Source organism: Lissotriton vulgaris, chromosome 11, assembly GCF_964263255.1.
Source record: "Lissotriton vulgaris chromosome 11, aLisVul1.2, whole genome shotgun sequence".
NCBI lineage: Eukaryota > Metazoa > Chordata > Amphibia > Caudata > Salamandridae > Lissotriton > Lissotriton vulgaris.
The window spans coordinates 388177415-388192539 of NC_141699.1; the positions used below are offsets into that span (position 1 = coordinate 388177415).

General features: G+C 45.8%; 1 protein-coding gene across 3 annotated transcripts in view; it reads left to right on the plus strand.

Annotated features, from left to right (window-relative positions):
• LOC147679838 (interleukin-1 beta-like) overlaps window positions 1-15125 on the plus strand; it is a 114870-nt gene that overhangs the window by 57804 nt on the left and 41941 nt on the right. For all 3 annotated transcript variants that reach the window (XM_086943395.1, XM_086943394.1, XM_086943393.1), the window contains exon 3: window positions 3726-3774. In XM_086943395.1, coding sequence (XP_086799521.1) covers window positions 3726-3774 — 49 coding nt within the window. The remainder of the gene's footprint in view (window positions 1-3725; window positions 3775-15125) is intronic.

Genomic DNA, 15125 nt, shown 5'->3' on the forward strand with positions numbered 1-15125 from the left:
AATTTAATCAACCAGGTCACATAATTTAGCCCTCATATGCGGCATAATTTATGGAGCCCTGCTTATAAGTGAACAGCAGCACAGGGTTCTGTTAAATATCTGCATTGAAGCTAGTAGTATGCTTCTGTGGTCACTGTCCATGCTCTTGAGGTCTTTGTGTGATCTGCAGATCCTGGACCCCAAACCGCATAAAACAGCTGCGTGTTTTCAGCCTGGGGGCTGCCCATAGTAGGCCTGAACATGAGGGTGGGTCAAGGAAAAGAACTGAAGCGCCTTGAGACTCTCACGGGCGAGTAGCCATGCTATACAAACTCCTGATTGATTGATCGATTGAAGCTGTCTCAGCCACTTGAAAAGTGTCCGTGAAAGCCAACAACATTTGCCATTGCACTTTGTTAAATATGCCATTAAAAGGTGAAACAGAGCATCAACTGAAAAGGACTGAAGATTATGAATCTTTTCACATTTCTTATAGGAAAAACTCTGGAACCCCACCACAACGCTATAGCGTGTATGCAATATAGAACAGTTTACCGAATAATTGTTAGGAATGGTATGCTGTTTTGAGGAAACAACCAGACTAGGGGGCATATTAATGAGAGCCTTGTGTCACGTTTGCACCACGCAAAGAGGTACATACGTGACGCAAGGCCCGGAGTCCAAATTATGAAGCCACATTGCGTGACTTTAAGTGGCCTCATAAATCTTGACTAAGGCAACGCAGCGCAAATTGCTGTGTCGCTTTACTCTGCGCAAGGGAGGCATTCCATGGGTGTTGCAGTGGGTATTCCCACGCAACGTCCATGGGTTTTGTCGCGTTCCCAGATTTACAAGGCCTTGTAAACCTGGGTATGCGTCAAAATCTTACTCCTCCCCAGGGCAGGCGTAACAAAGAGTAATGTCTTTATTCTACAGACCACATAGAAGGAGGTAAATGCCTCTATGGATTGTTTTCGTGCAGAAAGGTGCTCCTTCCTGCACAAAAACAATCCTGCCTACAACACAGGCACTCTTGAATGGTGCAAGGGTGCCTGCGTTGGCGCTAGGCTCCGAAACAGAGCCAGCACTGGGGGTAAGAACAGGAATACACTATATTGGATACATATGGTGCACTCCTGCCCCTTCACTTTGACGTAGGTCAGCACAGCAAGGTGATTTGCTGTGCTGCCCTACGCCAAAACCCCATAAACGAGGCCCTACATAAGTTGATGTAGAGGTAGGTCGTCCATAAAAAACTGGAAGACAAAAACCAAGCACACTCGAGTGCTTAGTCAACCTGCTGCTAAAACCTACACATGATCTGGAAATCACTAATAACAAACGTAGCCTGAGCTACACATGTATGAAATGCTCACGAGCCTCCAGCAGAGAACTGGGGGCACCCTTTTGATCATGTTGAAATCCCTGCTAGGCTGGCTCAGCATTTCATCTTTTCAAGGTCACCTTAAATCCAGTCCAATTGAGCTGGATAGTACTAACAATAATACCTGTTGTTTTGGCTGCAAGAGAGAGAGTTCACTTTGGGGTGTGCATTAAATAAATATAAACGCACGTTTTTATCCAAGCTGTCAACCTACTGCAAGATGTTCAGAATGGATGGAGGGTAAAGGGTCGAGGGTGGATGCATTATTTTATACCTGCCCTGTCCCATTAATTAGCTACAATCAGTGCTTTAAAAAGAAGTTGATTGGGGTGGGACTGAAGTTGGGTCGTGTCTGAGGGGCCGGGGTTTGTCGCTGCGAGCCAGACATTTAAGAGCATCAGCCTTTTCTTGGCATCTTTGAGAGTATGGTGATCCTTAAGCTAAGTGCTGCAACATATTCACAAACATTTGCAAAAAATGCTGTAGGTTTTGAAAGGGCACAAAACAAACATCTTGTAGCACACACAAAAGTTAAAGAGCGTTGCAGTGAGGATGCAGTCTAAGAAATGACTACAAACTTGTCACCAAGAGACCCACACTTTAATCCCAGTTGCGTAAGTACACCAAATGTGTTTTCATTAGGATTTCTTTCTACCCGCCTGACACTGGTATTGTTCAGCCTTTATGACCCACATCCACACCTCAGGCCCCTGAACTGAGGCCTTCTATGCCATTAGGCTGCTGAGTTAATGCAGCACAAGCTGAGACCCTTCAATAGGAGATCTCTGTATGCGACAGAATAGAAGATGCAGCCTTTCATCCAGCATTTTATGTAATGGTAACCATCATCTGTGTATTGATGGGTTTGTCTGTGTAAAATATTCTGTACAAAATGCAATACAGAAGAAATATTACCCATACTCTGGAAATGGAGGTGCACGTGTGCCCTGTGCAGAGCTGCTCAAACCAATGTGATTTGTCTGAAAACATATCACCAATTGTTTATTTGCATTTTATAAATCAATGTTTCGCTCTCTGATCTAGAAAAACGTTTCCTTAGTTTCAGTAAAGTAATTTGCACTATGTAGAGTATATGAGCACCAAAGCATATTAAATCAGTAAACATTCAGATTCAGAAATGTTTAATAATAGTGCATTTGCGAAGGTCTTACGGTTTCTCGGCGCTTAACGAGGTGAGGATGTAATCAGAAAGGGACAAATTGAAGGCTTAAGCTATCCTATCAAGATTTTAACCCAGTGGCTAAAAGCAGATCTCTGCAGCAGGTGTGCACTTTAGAAATGTCTGTAGACAGTCTCTCACACACACAAGCATCTCTAAAAATGAACCGCTTTCCCCACCCCAGACCCTCGATGCCCACTACCAGCAGTTAAAAAAAAAACAGTCTTCAAAGGTGGCAGGCAGTGGGTGACATCGCTGGGGTGCTGAGGCCTTCAGAAATGGAGCATGAGGGAGTATGTGCCAGTTTGTCTCTTCCACATCTGTCACTATACGTGAGCCTGTGCCAGCATGGATGGGCACATACACACATGTACATGCAGGACCTCTCAAATGGGCACCTGCAGCAACGTTCAATATTATTTTTTTTGCACACCTGGCTGGGGTCCCGATTAGGGCTGCTGTACCTCGGCTCGCCGCCTCCTGGCTCTCCTTGGCCACACAATACTCACAACACACACAAAACACAAATGTACATGATGCTATCCAAGTATTGTGTGGCCATTGGCACAGGGATATTAAGTGATTTGTCCAGAATCAGAGGATGTTGAGCCAACGCCAGGATGTGGCCTTCCTATGACATAAAAACAAAAAAAGTATGGTTTCATGTAGAAGTTCTGCTCACACTCTTTTATGTGGCCGCCGGGGGGCGGCAAACACAGGGACCGCCACGGACGGTTAAACGTCTTAAACCACTTCCGCGCTGATGACGGAACCGCTCCGTCATCAGCCTCAGTAGCGCTGTGCTGATTTTGCGCCTGCGCGGCGCGTTCTATTGAGCGGGCAGGGCCATGACGGAACCGCTCCGTCATGAGCACAGCTCAACCGAGGCTGGTGATGGAGCGGTTCCGTCACCAGCATGGGTGCGCTGCGCGCCCCCCCCCGCCCCTTTAGCGCCGTGGAACAGCCGCCGCAGCGAAAGGGATATACACCACTGGTTCTGCTGTTTAGGTACGCAAAAGGAGAACACCGAGGAATGGGTCAGTACCGATTAACACTGCCCCATTTAAAGCACTGGCTACAATCATGTTAAATATTTCAGCAGTAAATGCGCAGATTGTGTCACAAGAGACAATTCCACTGTTTTGCATAGTACTGACATACAATATGTTTATGTATCAACAGTGTATCCCATGAAAACGACTATGAAATGGTCTGCACGTGTGAAACGAAGGTGAGCGCTTTAACAGTACCATGAGGCTGTTTTGGTTATATGGGTAAAGGGGTTCTGGAGGCAGAAAGCTTGAAAATGTGCATGTGTAAGAAAAGGGGAGCACCTGTTATGGTCAGTCTCATGAAAAAATGTAGGTACAGACAGCTATGGCATTCCCCGGCTGCTCCAGGACAGTCCCTTCATCTCTTCTCACTTTTACTTATTTTTTTTGTGTGTTTTAAAACACCACATACCACCTTACAACAGCTGTGAGTGTAAAATGAACTCTTATCCTCACCCTCAAAGAACCACAGAATCCATGCCCTTGAGGAAGCAGAGCTCTGTTCAGTGTGATAGCGACTAGCCCCCTCACTATGAATGGTCTGTAAAGCCTGATACTGGGGCTACTGAGCTCTGGGCGGGGGTGTTAGTGGGGATTCGAAAATGGACCTTGAGTGCCCCTTTTGGAATTGAAGAACAGGGGGAATCCGAAATTCCTACTTGCGTACCCAGTAATGCAAGCTTCACTGATGTTGCTAATACAAAAACCATCCTCCCCCATCCCGTAAGTGAACTGCCACCTTGAGTCTACTAGCCCCCTCCCCCGTCAAGACCAAAAATGCAACCTGCTCCACCATTCCCCAAAGCCCTCATTAGCCTATCACCTATTTTGCATACTGTTCCTAACCCTTCTCAACACATTCCTAACCTTGATCTCCTAGATCCTGGACCTATCCATCTGGTCTTCAATCCCGAATGACCTCCTGCTCGCTCCTCCTCTGAAACCACTGGACCTAGAGGTCCTCGCAGCCTACCAGATATCCATTCTCTTTCCTTCATGAACCATTCTACAAAGCGATCAGGCCAGACCTACTTTTCCATCTCTGTTCACAAGTCAACTGCATAATCGTTAACTAACAACAAACCCCAAACTCTGCGCCCTGATTCTAGCAAAAACATCTAATATCCTAGGTAGTTGAATCCCAGACGACTCCCTTCCCCCAACATCACCCACCAGTGTCAAAACTGCATCCGTGACCAAACACAATAACTGCTCTGGTTCACAGAGATATCTCCAAAACAACTACAAAACATATGTGTGTGGCCCATTGTTTAATTTTAAAGGAGCCATTCATTTTAAACAATCTTTGCTTCCCATTTTTTTAAAAAACAATCTTAGCTGTGCATACATTTTTTTTTTTAATAGAGCACTCGCCCAATAGGTTATGGGTCTCGAGCTGATGGGAATGCTTTCAGAGCAAGTCGCTCACTCACAACCTCCATGCGGAGGAGCAGAACAGGAGTAATTTAAGAGGATAGCTGTCGCTTACCGGCAAGTCCCTTGTGTGATCTCCGCATATTGTACTCACACGTGGTGGCGTGGTGAGAAGCCATTCACCTACCCCGGCTCTGTCTCCCGTACTGAGACGGGCCGGCTTCTTGGGTAATGTACGCACCTAATGTTTGGGATTGGTTTCAGGAAAACTAGAATGAGACTTGCAGCGGCCATCTTGGACCCATGACCTATTGGGTGAGGGCTCTATTAAAAAAAAATATTGAAAAATGGGAAGCAAAGATAGTTTTTTCAAAAATGGGAAGCAAAGATTGTCTTACATAAATGGTTTCTTTCCTGCAACTATACAAAGATAGCCACTTTTCACTATAACTAGCATAAGGACACTATGCGCTGGCAAAGGAACTGCTTCTTTACAAAAAACTAACGTTAAGCCCTTTTGGCGGCCGCACACAGATACTGCCTATACATTGTATGCCATACCTACGCACAAAAGCCATCCGCTTCACCGCTATAGCACCAACAATTTGACCGACATGGGGCTCCCATGCTTGATTAACTTTTCTAAGAGGCACCAATCGATAGCACTTGTTTAAGTAATGTTTATAACAAGCAAGTCTGTTTCATAAAAACTATATCTGTGTGTCCTACGTTTTGATACTGTCTCCTTTACTTATGTTATGTATGTTATTTTATTTTATATGTTATGCATGTTATTTTATATCCCCTTTTCGCCCCTTTTCCCAGGTCACACAAAAATTACAAGGAGAAAAAATCCTTGGAAACCACAGCACAACTGGTTACTCTATAAACCTGCACACTTGGAAGGACTAGCCTTACAGTAGCGTAAGATAATTAGAACAAGAATCCTTCTCGGTCCTGATAAATTGCCAAAAGACCCCTTAGGGGCTGGATGAAGCAAGAAACATGCTGAAGAAATTGTTATATAGCTATATAGTGTTTGATGCCAGCATGTGTTCCGTTCCTAGGTGCTCTCTGGCAGATTAATACTAAACATATGGCTCAGGGAGGAATATTATTTCTGGCTTGGATTACACATTGCATCTTTACCACCGATTTGTATTGAGACTTTGATTCACAGTATTACATTTCTGGCACCATTGCTGATGCTGGGGCCTCAGTTATAGCATTAGTGGCCCAAAACCTATTGCGGGACCCTTGAAAAGGGAATTCTCAGTGTCCTCTACCCCTCCCACCCCACTGGTCTGCAGGGGTACCCTATGGTTTTGACTGGACGCTTTACAGAGATGTTTTTATCCCTTGTTATGGCTGTTCTAACTTGATGCAGCATTTTCAGGGATTGACATTAAAACATAAATGTTGGTAATTTAGTCTTGAACAGAGATTCCGGAACAGCAGCCCCGCAAACCTCAGAACTGCCCTTCTCCAGTTTCAGGAAAGATCTGAGAACTCACCTCACCAAAGAACATTACCTCTCGATATGATATCAATCCCCTCCCATGGATGCTCGTCCAGCCTGAGACGTCCACCTAATCTCGCCACTGTGCACCGGCCATGTTAAGCCCTTCCTGCTCTCCAGATAATTTTGTGCTTCAAAAACATACATTCATACATATACACACGTTACTTTGCCATGGCAACAAGTTACCGTTTTCTGCTACCTGTCTATATCTTTCCATTTGATAAAGTAGTAAAAATGTCCCATGCCCGTGTTAGCTAGCTGCAAGTGAGTAACACCCAAAGAGATTTCCCAGAAGGCTTTCTCATGTTTGCAGTGAAAGCACACCTTCCTCAACAGTACTATAAAGCTCCATGGACTCGTATAATCTACATCTAAAATACATTTGTAAAATGAAGATCACAGGCCCAAACAGCTATTCATCCTTTCGAAATCAATGATATTACTCACATATGCCAGTATTAGTTTATTTTTCTTTGTTGAGTATGTTTTCAATGTTGGCATTCTTTGATATGTATGGTTGTAAGAAGCAACAGCATCATTTCCCAAAATGCACAATGTTATTAAATAAGCATACTCAGCACAGGGAGAATATTGTTTTTTGCTGGAGAGTAGATAACTTTGACCAAGACTCTGCTTCTGTCGATATGTATATGCTTGGTCCCGCCATCTCCATGATCGTAAATACATTATTTAATACTTCCTTGAGTGGCATACTTTCATTGATGTCAAGACTTTGAGGTTAGAATGAGGGGTAGGTCAGTCTGGCTATTTCAGCTCAATGTTTAATGTAACTAATCTTTTGATACCTTGAAGTACCAACTTTAGTTGTCCAATTCAGGTTTTTCAGTGTGTAACCCTGTACTTGCCAGTGGGGCTACTAGCCTTTCTTTAGCAAAAAACGACAACTGGGGGTTTTTGCTGTTAGAATTTATAGAAACACATATCCTACTTTTTAATATACAGCACCCTGCTTAGGGCACAATACGCCTACTGAAGGACTGGGTTTTTCTAAGACCCAGCGGTGCCAGGGACAACACCTGAAACCTTCGTGGGTTACCTGTTCCGGCGTACACATGACAGAGACACGGGACACTTCCTTCGGCGTCAAAGATTCAAGGTTTATTTACTGCAGGGAACACAGAAGTCACAAGAAGTACATAGCATGTAGGTTCAAGGAGACTGCTTCGAATTGTATCTGTGGATCGCTCCTTTTATACAGTTTTTCGTCATACCACAACATGGCAAACAAAACGTTACAACCCGGTTCCCACAGTAAATTTCATAGGGGGTCGCTTTCATGTATTCAGGGTCCCGGAACATAATTACAGTAGCATCGCCGGTTCCCAACTGTAAAAGTACATCTTCTCACCATTAGTGCATTCCATTCCGGCAGTAAACGAATCAAGGAAGAGTCAGAAACAGGTGCAGAGGAAGACGAGGATAGCGAACAGATTGAAAAGAGTGTAAGGGGGTGCTATCAGAAACACGATTGCAGGGATCAAAGGAGAGGTGCCTAATGAATGCACAACTGAGACAATAGACCGGCACGGCAAGATGAGCCTCGAGCGGGGCCATCTGCCTTGCAGTGTCATCCCCCTCGTCATAAAGACACCCTCAAAGGAACACGTGTCTTCCGCAAGAGTTTGGGAATCCCAGGGTCACGAAGCGGACAGTGTCCGTTCACTGGCTACTTGAGGGCAAGAAACAAAATGGATGCCGTATCTAAAATGGAACCCGTGGGTTCAGATGAAGAAACCCACGAACAGACGAACGGTTTAGGTTAGCACAGCGAAAACGCGTACACCCACTAAACTCGTCATTTGCGGTTCATAGATACCAGACTCGACCATATTCGAGCGAGGTGAAAACACCACTTACAATTGTCACGGAACCTCAGACGCTCCTTTTGCCCTCATGTAGGCAAGCACTAGTCGGAATCAGAATCGATCTCGATATTCATCAGACCATCCAGATGTTGCTGCAACATTATTCTATCCATCAGTGCTTCCTTGGTAACAGGTGGCCGTCTTATACACGTCGTAGCACAGAGGCCACATAAGGCGGGACCACACTGCACACAAAGACAACACGTGAACAGAAATGCTACAACAACCCCAATGATCATCAGAATTTTCCAACCCCACGTCGACATCAGGCCCCAAAACCACCCTAGTAGCGTCCAATCCCCTACGTCCACGTGTATGGACTCGGAGATCTTATGCAACTTCGAGATGGCTTGATAGACAGTTGGAGCGTTGTCAGGAATGAAAATGCAGCAACTCGAATGGATCACCTTACATACTCCACCTCTATCAGCAAGGACAACGTCTAAAACCATACGATTTTGTAACGTCATAAGCCTGTCAGCCTGGAGCTCTGCTGTAATATTACCAAGGGCGCTCGCAGTGATATTAGCGGTCGATTGCAACACTCAAGTCAAATGTCTCAGGTTCCTACTATTGATCATAGGTCCCCAAAACGGCAAGAAACCCTTAAAGAAGTCTCCTGCTTCTTGACCGGCAGTGTCCTCTTCGCTAATCACGCCTCTCACAACTCTGGTCTTGTGATAATCCGACCCAACAGTAAAGGTCGGCGGCAACAGATTCGCAATATAACATGTGCCTGAGAAGTCACGAGGCAACCATGTATATGCGCGGTCGTAACAAACAAAGTAAGTACCCTTGGCAGTCAGAAGAACAGGGGAAGAGGCCGTCGGCAAAACATACGTTTCGGTACAGGCACTCCTCCCGAGCTGAGCTCGCGGGCTTCGGCCAAGGCCTTTCAGACAGAAATTACCGAGATGGGGTACGATCCAGATCGGAGACGAGCTTTTAAGCTGCCGATCACCCGCTGACATGCTATACTCAGCCTCACTCAGATCTCTGTATGCTCGCACCTCTTCCTCTGGGATAAGCGATGCGTCAAAGATATCCCTATCTAAATCGGCAATCGCTCTTGCCAAAGGCTTGTGGTACGGGCCAGGACCATGATCTGCAGTGCGTGGCTCTCGATGGGGGTAGGAATCTAGTGCGCTACGAAACATTGTTTGGAATGCTCGAGCTGAACCCTGGGAACTGTAAGGAAGGACCAAGTACGGGATTCCCCTATCCGTGGTATGTGGCATTAACCCACACACCCAACAATTGGTAGTGTTCATCACCAACTGATGTTGATGAAGGAGCTGAACGAAGGAATTGTTCATGAATTCCGCACGTCTAACCTGCTCGTGTTGGGGTAAGATGTGAAAGGAATGAGGAGAAACAGTGGAAGTAGGTTTTGGTTCAGAGGAAGGGGTAGGTGAAGCAGAAGGCAATAATGATTGTATCGCATAGTATACTCCACCCACCAGTAACGAGGAAACAGTTAGGAACAGTAGGAACACCTGAAACATAAAGCATTTGGTGCGTACCACCCTATGCAGTTCGAATCTTTGCGCTTGAGTCTTCTCCACTTCCAACAACTTTGAGAATGCCATCCTCTAAAACCGTCCGCAACGTTCTTGACGCACTTCGTTCTGTGTAGCAATGGTCAATCCCCAGGAGTTCCCAGGAATCAACGGCCTCCGACCTAGTGTCAGGACCTACTAAACAGAAGGAAGTACCCGCACGGCCCTACGGTCAACCCGGATGTAAGGTTCTTTTAATCAAACAATATATACAAAATCTCCTAGCTGTGGAAAACACACATATGTGGAAAAGAACTCAGAATTTGATACAAAACCACAATTGTTCAAAAATGTTCAAAGTGGTAATGGGGGTAACGTGAATTTCAAAAAGGAAAAAGCAAAAATAATTTTATTTGTCTCTGGTATTGGAACGAAGAAAATATCTGCTTCTTCCAGGACGAGTCTGCTCTTCAAACAATTGGTCGGATTGTGGAACAGAGTCCTGTCGGTCAGACGATAGTTCAGATCTTGAATTCTCCAATGGCAAAGGTTCAACAAAGTTATCTGGCTGCACTGAAGTATCTCCCACAGGCTGAGTGTCACTGAACGGCACAAAGTTCAGGAAAGCTTCTGTCTCTGTTGCAGCGATGCCAGTCCTCACCCACGAGTCCGCTGGTAAAGGTATTGGTACCTTTTTAGTGTGGGTGGCGTGCACCCAATGCTTGCGGCCCTCCAAACGAACAGCGGTCCTTGTGGCGAGTAGCACTTGGAAGGGTCCAACAAACCTCGGCTCGAGGTTTCGCTTCCGGACAAAATTTCTGGTAACCACCCAGTCTCCGGGTTGGAGCTGGTGGCCTGGACCCTCCGTCTGCGCCGGCAGTGCTTCAAAGACCTGTTGATGAATTAACCTCAGTTTAGCAGTCAGATCATGAAGGTAATCAATTAGCATTGGATATTCAAGATTTGTGAATGAACTGGGTCTAGGAACCCCCCAAATATTTGCAGGACGGCCGAACACAATCTCATATGGGCTGAGCCCTACTCGAGAGTGTACAGTCGCCCTAGTGGACAAAAGAGCCAGAGGCAAAGCGTCGGGCCACGAGAGACCAGTCGTAGCCTGAATCTTTGCGAGTTTTAGTTTTAGAGTACCATTGTACCCCTCAACCAAACCTGCTGACTGGGGATGATTGGCGCTGTGGAATTTTTGTGTAATTCCAAGGCCCTTACACACACTCTTCATCACACTCCCCACAAACTCACTTCCGTTATCAGACCATACAATCCGTGGCATTCCATACCGAGGAAAGTACTCCTTCAGTAGGACTTTCGCTGTGGACAGGGCAGTATTGTCTTTGAGAGGGTAAGCTTCAATCCATCGGGATAATGCGCAAACCACAACTAAAACGTATTTTAGGTTATTACATCGCTCCATATGGATGAAGTCCAGCTGGATTACCTCAAAGGGACATGTAGGAGGAGCAAAGTGGCCAGGGGGTGTAGGAGTGTCCTTGCCAGGATTGTACATCATACATACCATGCAATTCTTAACCAATCTCTCAGCACATTTAGCGATACCATCATTCTTCCATACAGGGAACAACAACTTACAGATACCTTTCGCGCTAATATGTGACAAACCGTGTGCCATGGTCACAACAGCTAGCACATATGCATCCGGCAACATCCATCTTTGATTCTCCGACAAATCAATCCAACATCCATTCGCATCCAACTTTCCTGTGCTCTCCTTCCACTTGGTCTTTTCAGTTTCGGTGGCCTCATTCTGAATCGCTTTCACACTTTCGACAGTATCCTCACACATACCAGTTTCTGCAGGCCACCTTACCGAACTCGTCACATACATTCTAGTTGCAAGGTTTCTCGCAGTCTCCTTAGCGATCTCATCAGCAAACGCATTGCCACGACCAACATCATCCGTCACCTTACGGTGCGCACTGCATTTAATAATCGCCACCTGCTTGGGCAATGTGAGTGCGTCTAAAAGATCGTTCACAAGCTGTCCGTGTTGGATCTTCGTACCATGCGATGTCATAAAACCTCTCTCTCTCGCCACAATCGTCCAAAACTATGAGCGACGCCAAAGGCATACTGGCTGTCGGTAAACACATTCACCCGCTTCCCTTTCGACAAAACACACGCTCTCGTCAATGCAATTAATTCTGCCACCTGGGCAGAATTCTGATTCAATCTTGCAGTTTCCACAACCGTACTCAACGTTACCACAGCATACGCGGTCGTCACATCACCATTCGGCAACTTTAAACATGAACCATCCACATACAAGGTACCATCGGGGTCTTCCAATGGAGTGTTTTTTAGGTCAACACGACCCTTCGTTTCTTCCTCAGTTCGCAAATAACAATCATGTGGTAATACCTCGTCTGATTCCATATTGATGGGCAACAACGTCGCCGGGTTTAGAACATTGCAGCGCTTTATTTGGATGTGACTTGCCAAAAGCGTCAGCTCGTACCCAGACAACCGTGCGCTCGTCAAGTGTTGGGTTTTCGTACGATTCAAGAGAGTGTCAAATGCATGTGGAACCATCACCGTAAGCATATTATCCATGACCAATCCCGCAGATTGTCGGATGGACACCGCAGCTGCCGCTGTCGCTCTTAGACAACTCGGCAATGCTCTAGCTACTGGGTCCAAGGTCGAGGAAAAATATGCACATGGACGCTGCTTACCGCCAAATTGCTGCGTCAAAACACTCAACGCACAACCTTCCCTCTCGTGAACGTATAGTGTAAACGGCTTACTGTAGTCAGGGGTACCTAACACAGGAGCCGAACACAACGCATCACGCAGTTCATAAAAACTTTCCTGACATTCTTCCGTCCATGGCAAAGGAGTTGGAACATCCTTGCACGTGAGGGCTACCAATGGTTTTGCTAGCAATGAAAAATTTGGAATCCATTGCCTGCAGTATGACGTGATACCTAGAAAGGCACGCACATCTCTCTGAGTTGCTGGCACAGTCATTCGAGCGATCGCTGCAATTCTCTCTGGGGTCAACCTTCTTCCCTCCTTTGACAATAAGTGACCCAAATAGGTTACTTCTTGGCAACAATATTGCAGTTTAGAAGGTGACACCTTATGATGTAAGTCACAGAGGTGTTGCAACAAAGACACCGTAGCAGTTTTGCAAATTTCTCGCGTGTCCGCAGCCACCAATAAGTCATCGACATATTGGATCAAGGCCGCACCAGCCGGTAACACAAACGCATCAAGTTGACTCTTCAGGGCTTGGCTGTATATCGATGGACTCTCACAATAGACCTGAGGAGCGCGTTTAAACCTAAAGCTGCGGCCACCTAACGAGAAACCGAAAAGGTCCCTGCTTTCCTCAGCAATCGGAATGCTAAAGAAAGCATTCTTTAAATCGATCACTGAGAACCAAGAAGCAGATGCTGGAATCAGAGTCAGTAGAGCCGTAATGTCAGGCACCACAGGGAACTGAGGAACCACGATTTTATTCACCTCCCGTAAATCAATAACAAAACGATAAACAGGAGGTTTAGATGGATCAGTGCATTTCAGAATAGGTAACACAGGACTATTACACACGTTTCCCCGAGTCTCCTCGATAACATCTTTCTCGATCAAGTCATAGATGATCGCTAACAACGCTCGCTCACCATCAAGGGAGATACGATACTGGGGAATACGTGGTAATCGCACATTTGATTTCAATTGCACAACATAAGGGGAGATGTCAAGCAGGCTCACGTCATTGGGACCCGTTGCCCACAAAGATGCAGGAAGAGAACTCAATTCCGGTGGGAGCTTATCAGTTGACAAATACATAGGAGAGATCACTCTCTGACCCAATGTAAGCTCCACTCCCGCAGGAGAACAATACAAAGTCGCATACAATCGTTTCAGCAAATCCAGGCCCAAAAGATTTTCACCACAACCAGTGGTCAAAATCAAAGGAGCTTTGAGCTCACGAGGCCCAATTGTAAGGGGCAAAGGGCGTGAAACCGGATTGCTAACAGGGGCGCCAGAGAATCCAACGGAAACATTTGTTAAGCCAGACAAAGGTGCGCCAGGGAGTTTCGAATGCATGATGGAACTTTTCGCTGCACCAGTGTCCAACAGAAAAGGCTCAACTACGCCCGATGCGGCAACTGCGACGTAAGGCCCTCTCTGATCAACCGGAACTGATACTACTCCCTCTCCTTGTCTATGGCTGTCCTAGTAATTACCATCATCGGTACCCTGGTCGACATAATAATCGTCCACATTGTACTGTGCAGATCTACCTGACGATGACCCACGCTGATCAAAACAATTATTGGAATCAGAGGAGTTATTAGAACGCTCATTTTGATTCTGAGTAACACCACGACCTCTACCTCGTGAAGCCTGTTGAGGACCACTACGACCTCCTCTAGATGAATTGCCATTATTCCGATCGCGCAAAACCGGACAATCAAATTTCAAATGACCCTCACCTCTACAATAGGCACACTGATTGTACCCAAGCATAGATCTCTGCGAAGAAGAGTCATTCCTCAACTGCAACCTAGCGGGCTGCGATTGCGATCTATTCCGCTGTTGAGAATCGTTTTGATTTGAGCGCGGAGGATACGCTTGTTGTAACAAAACTTTCGTTTTGAGCTCTTTCGTCTTTTTATCCGCACGATCATTTTCCTCCTTCTCTCTATTTTCATAATATTGAGCCGTGGCCAATATCTGAGCAGAAGTAGAAACAGCCCACGCACTTTCTGAATTTTTCAATTTGTTGCTAAGTTCAGGCAACAAATTTGATACAAATTTATCCACAAACAACCTCTGACCTCCCTCAGTGCCCATATCTTGACCACTGTGATCGATGAATGCCTCCTCAAATCTCGTAAAGAAATCGGAGACACTCTCGTCCTTCTTCTGCTTACAGGCAGACAGTTTATCCCAGTTAACTTTCATAGCTGGCATAAGTGTCTTCATCAATGTAATTATTCTCTGAGGTAGATTAGTAATGAGTTGTTCAGGCTTAGCCCCACCAACTTGTCGTACGTCAGCCGCTGTAAGCGCAGCCCAATCACCACCTAATTCAGCTGCATGATCTTCTTGACGTATCTTCGCCCATACCGGTTGCGGTACGACATTGCCGAACAACATATCAATGTCGGCAAGGTTCATTATCGTAGCATCCACTAGTTGGGACAATTCTTTATAGTACCCTGCAGGATTTTTGCGAGGGTCAGGCAAAGTTTGCTTAA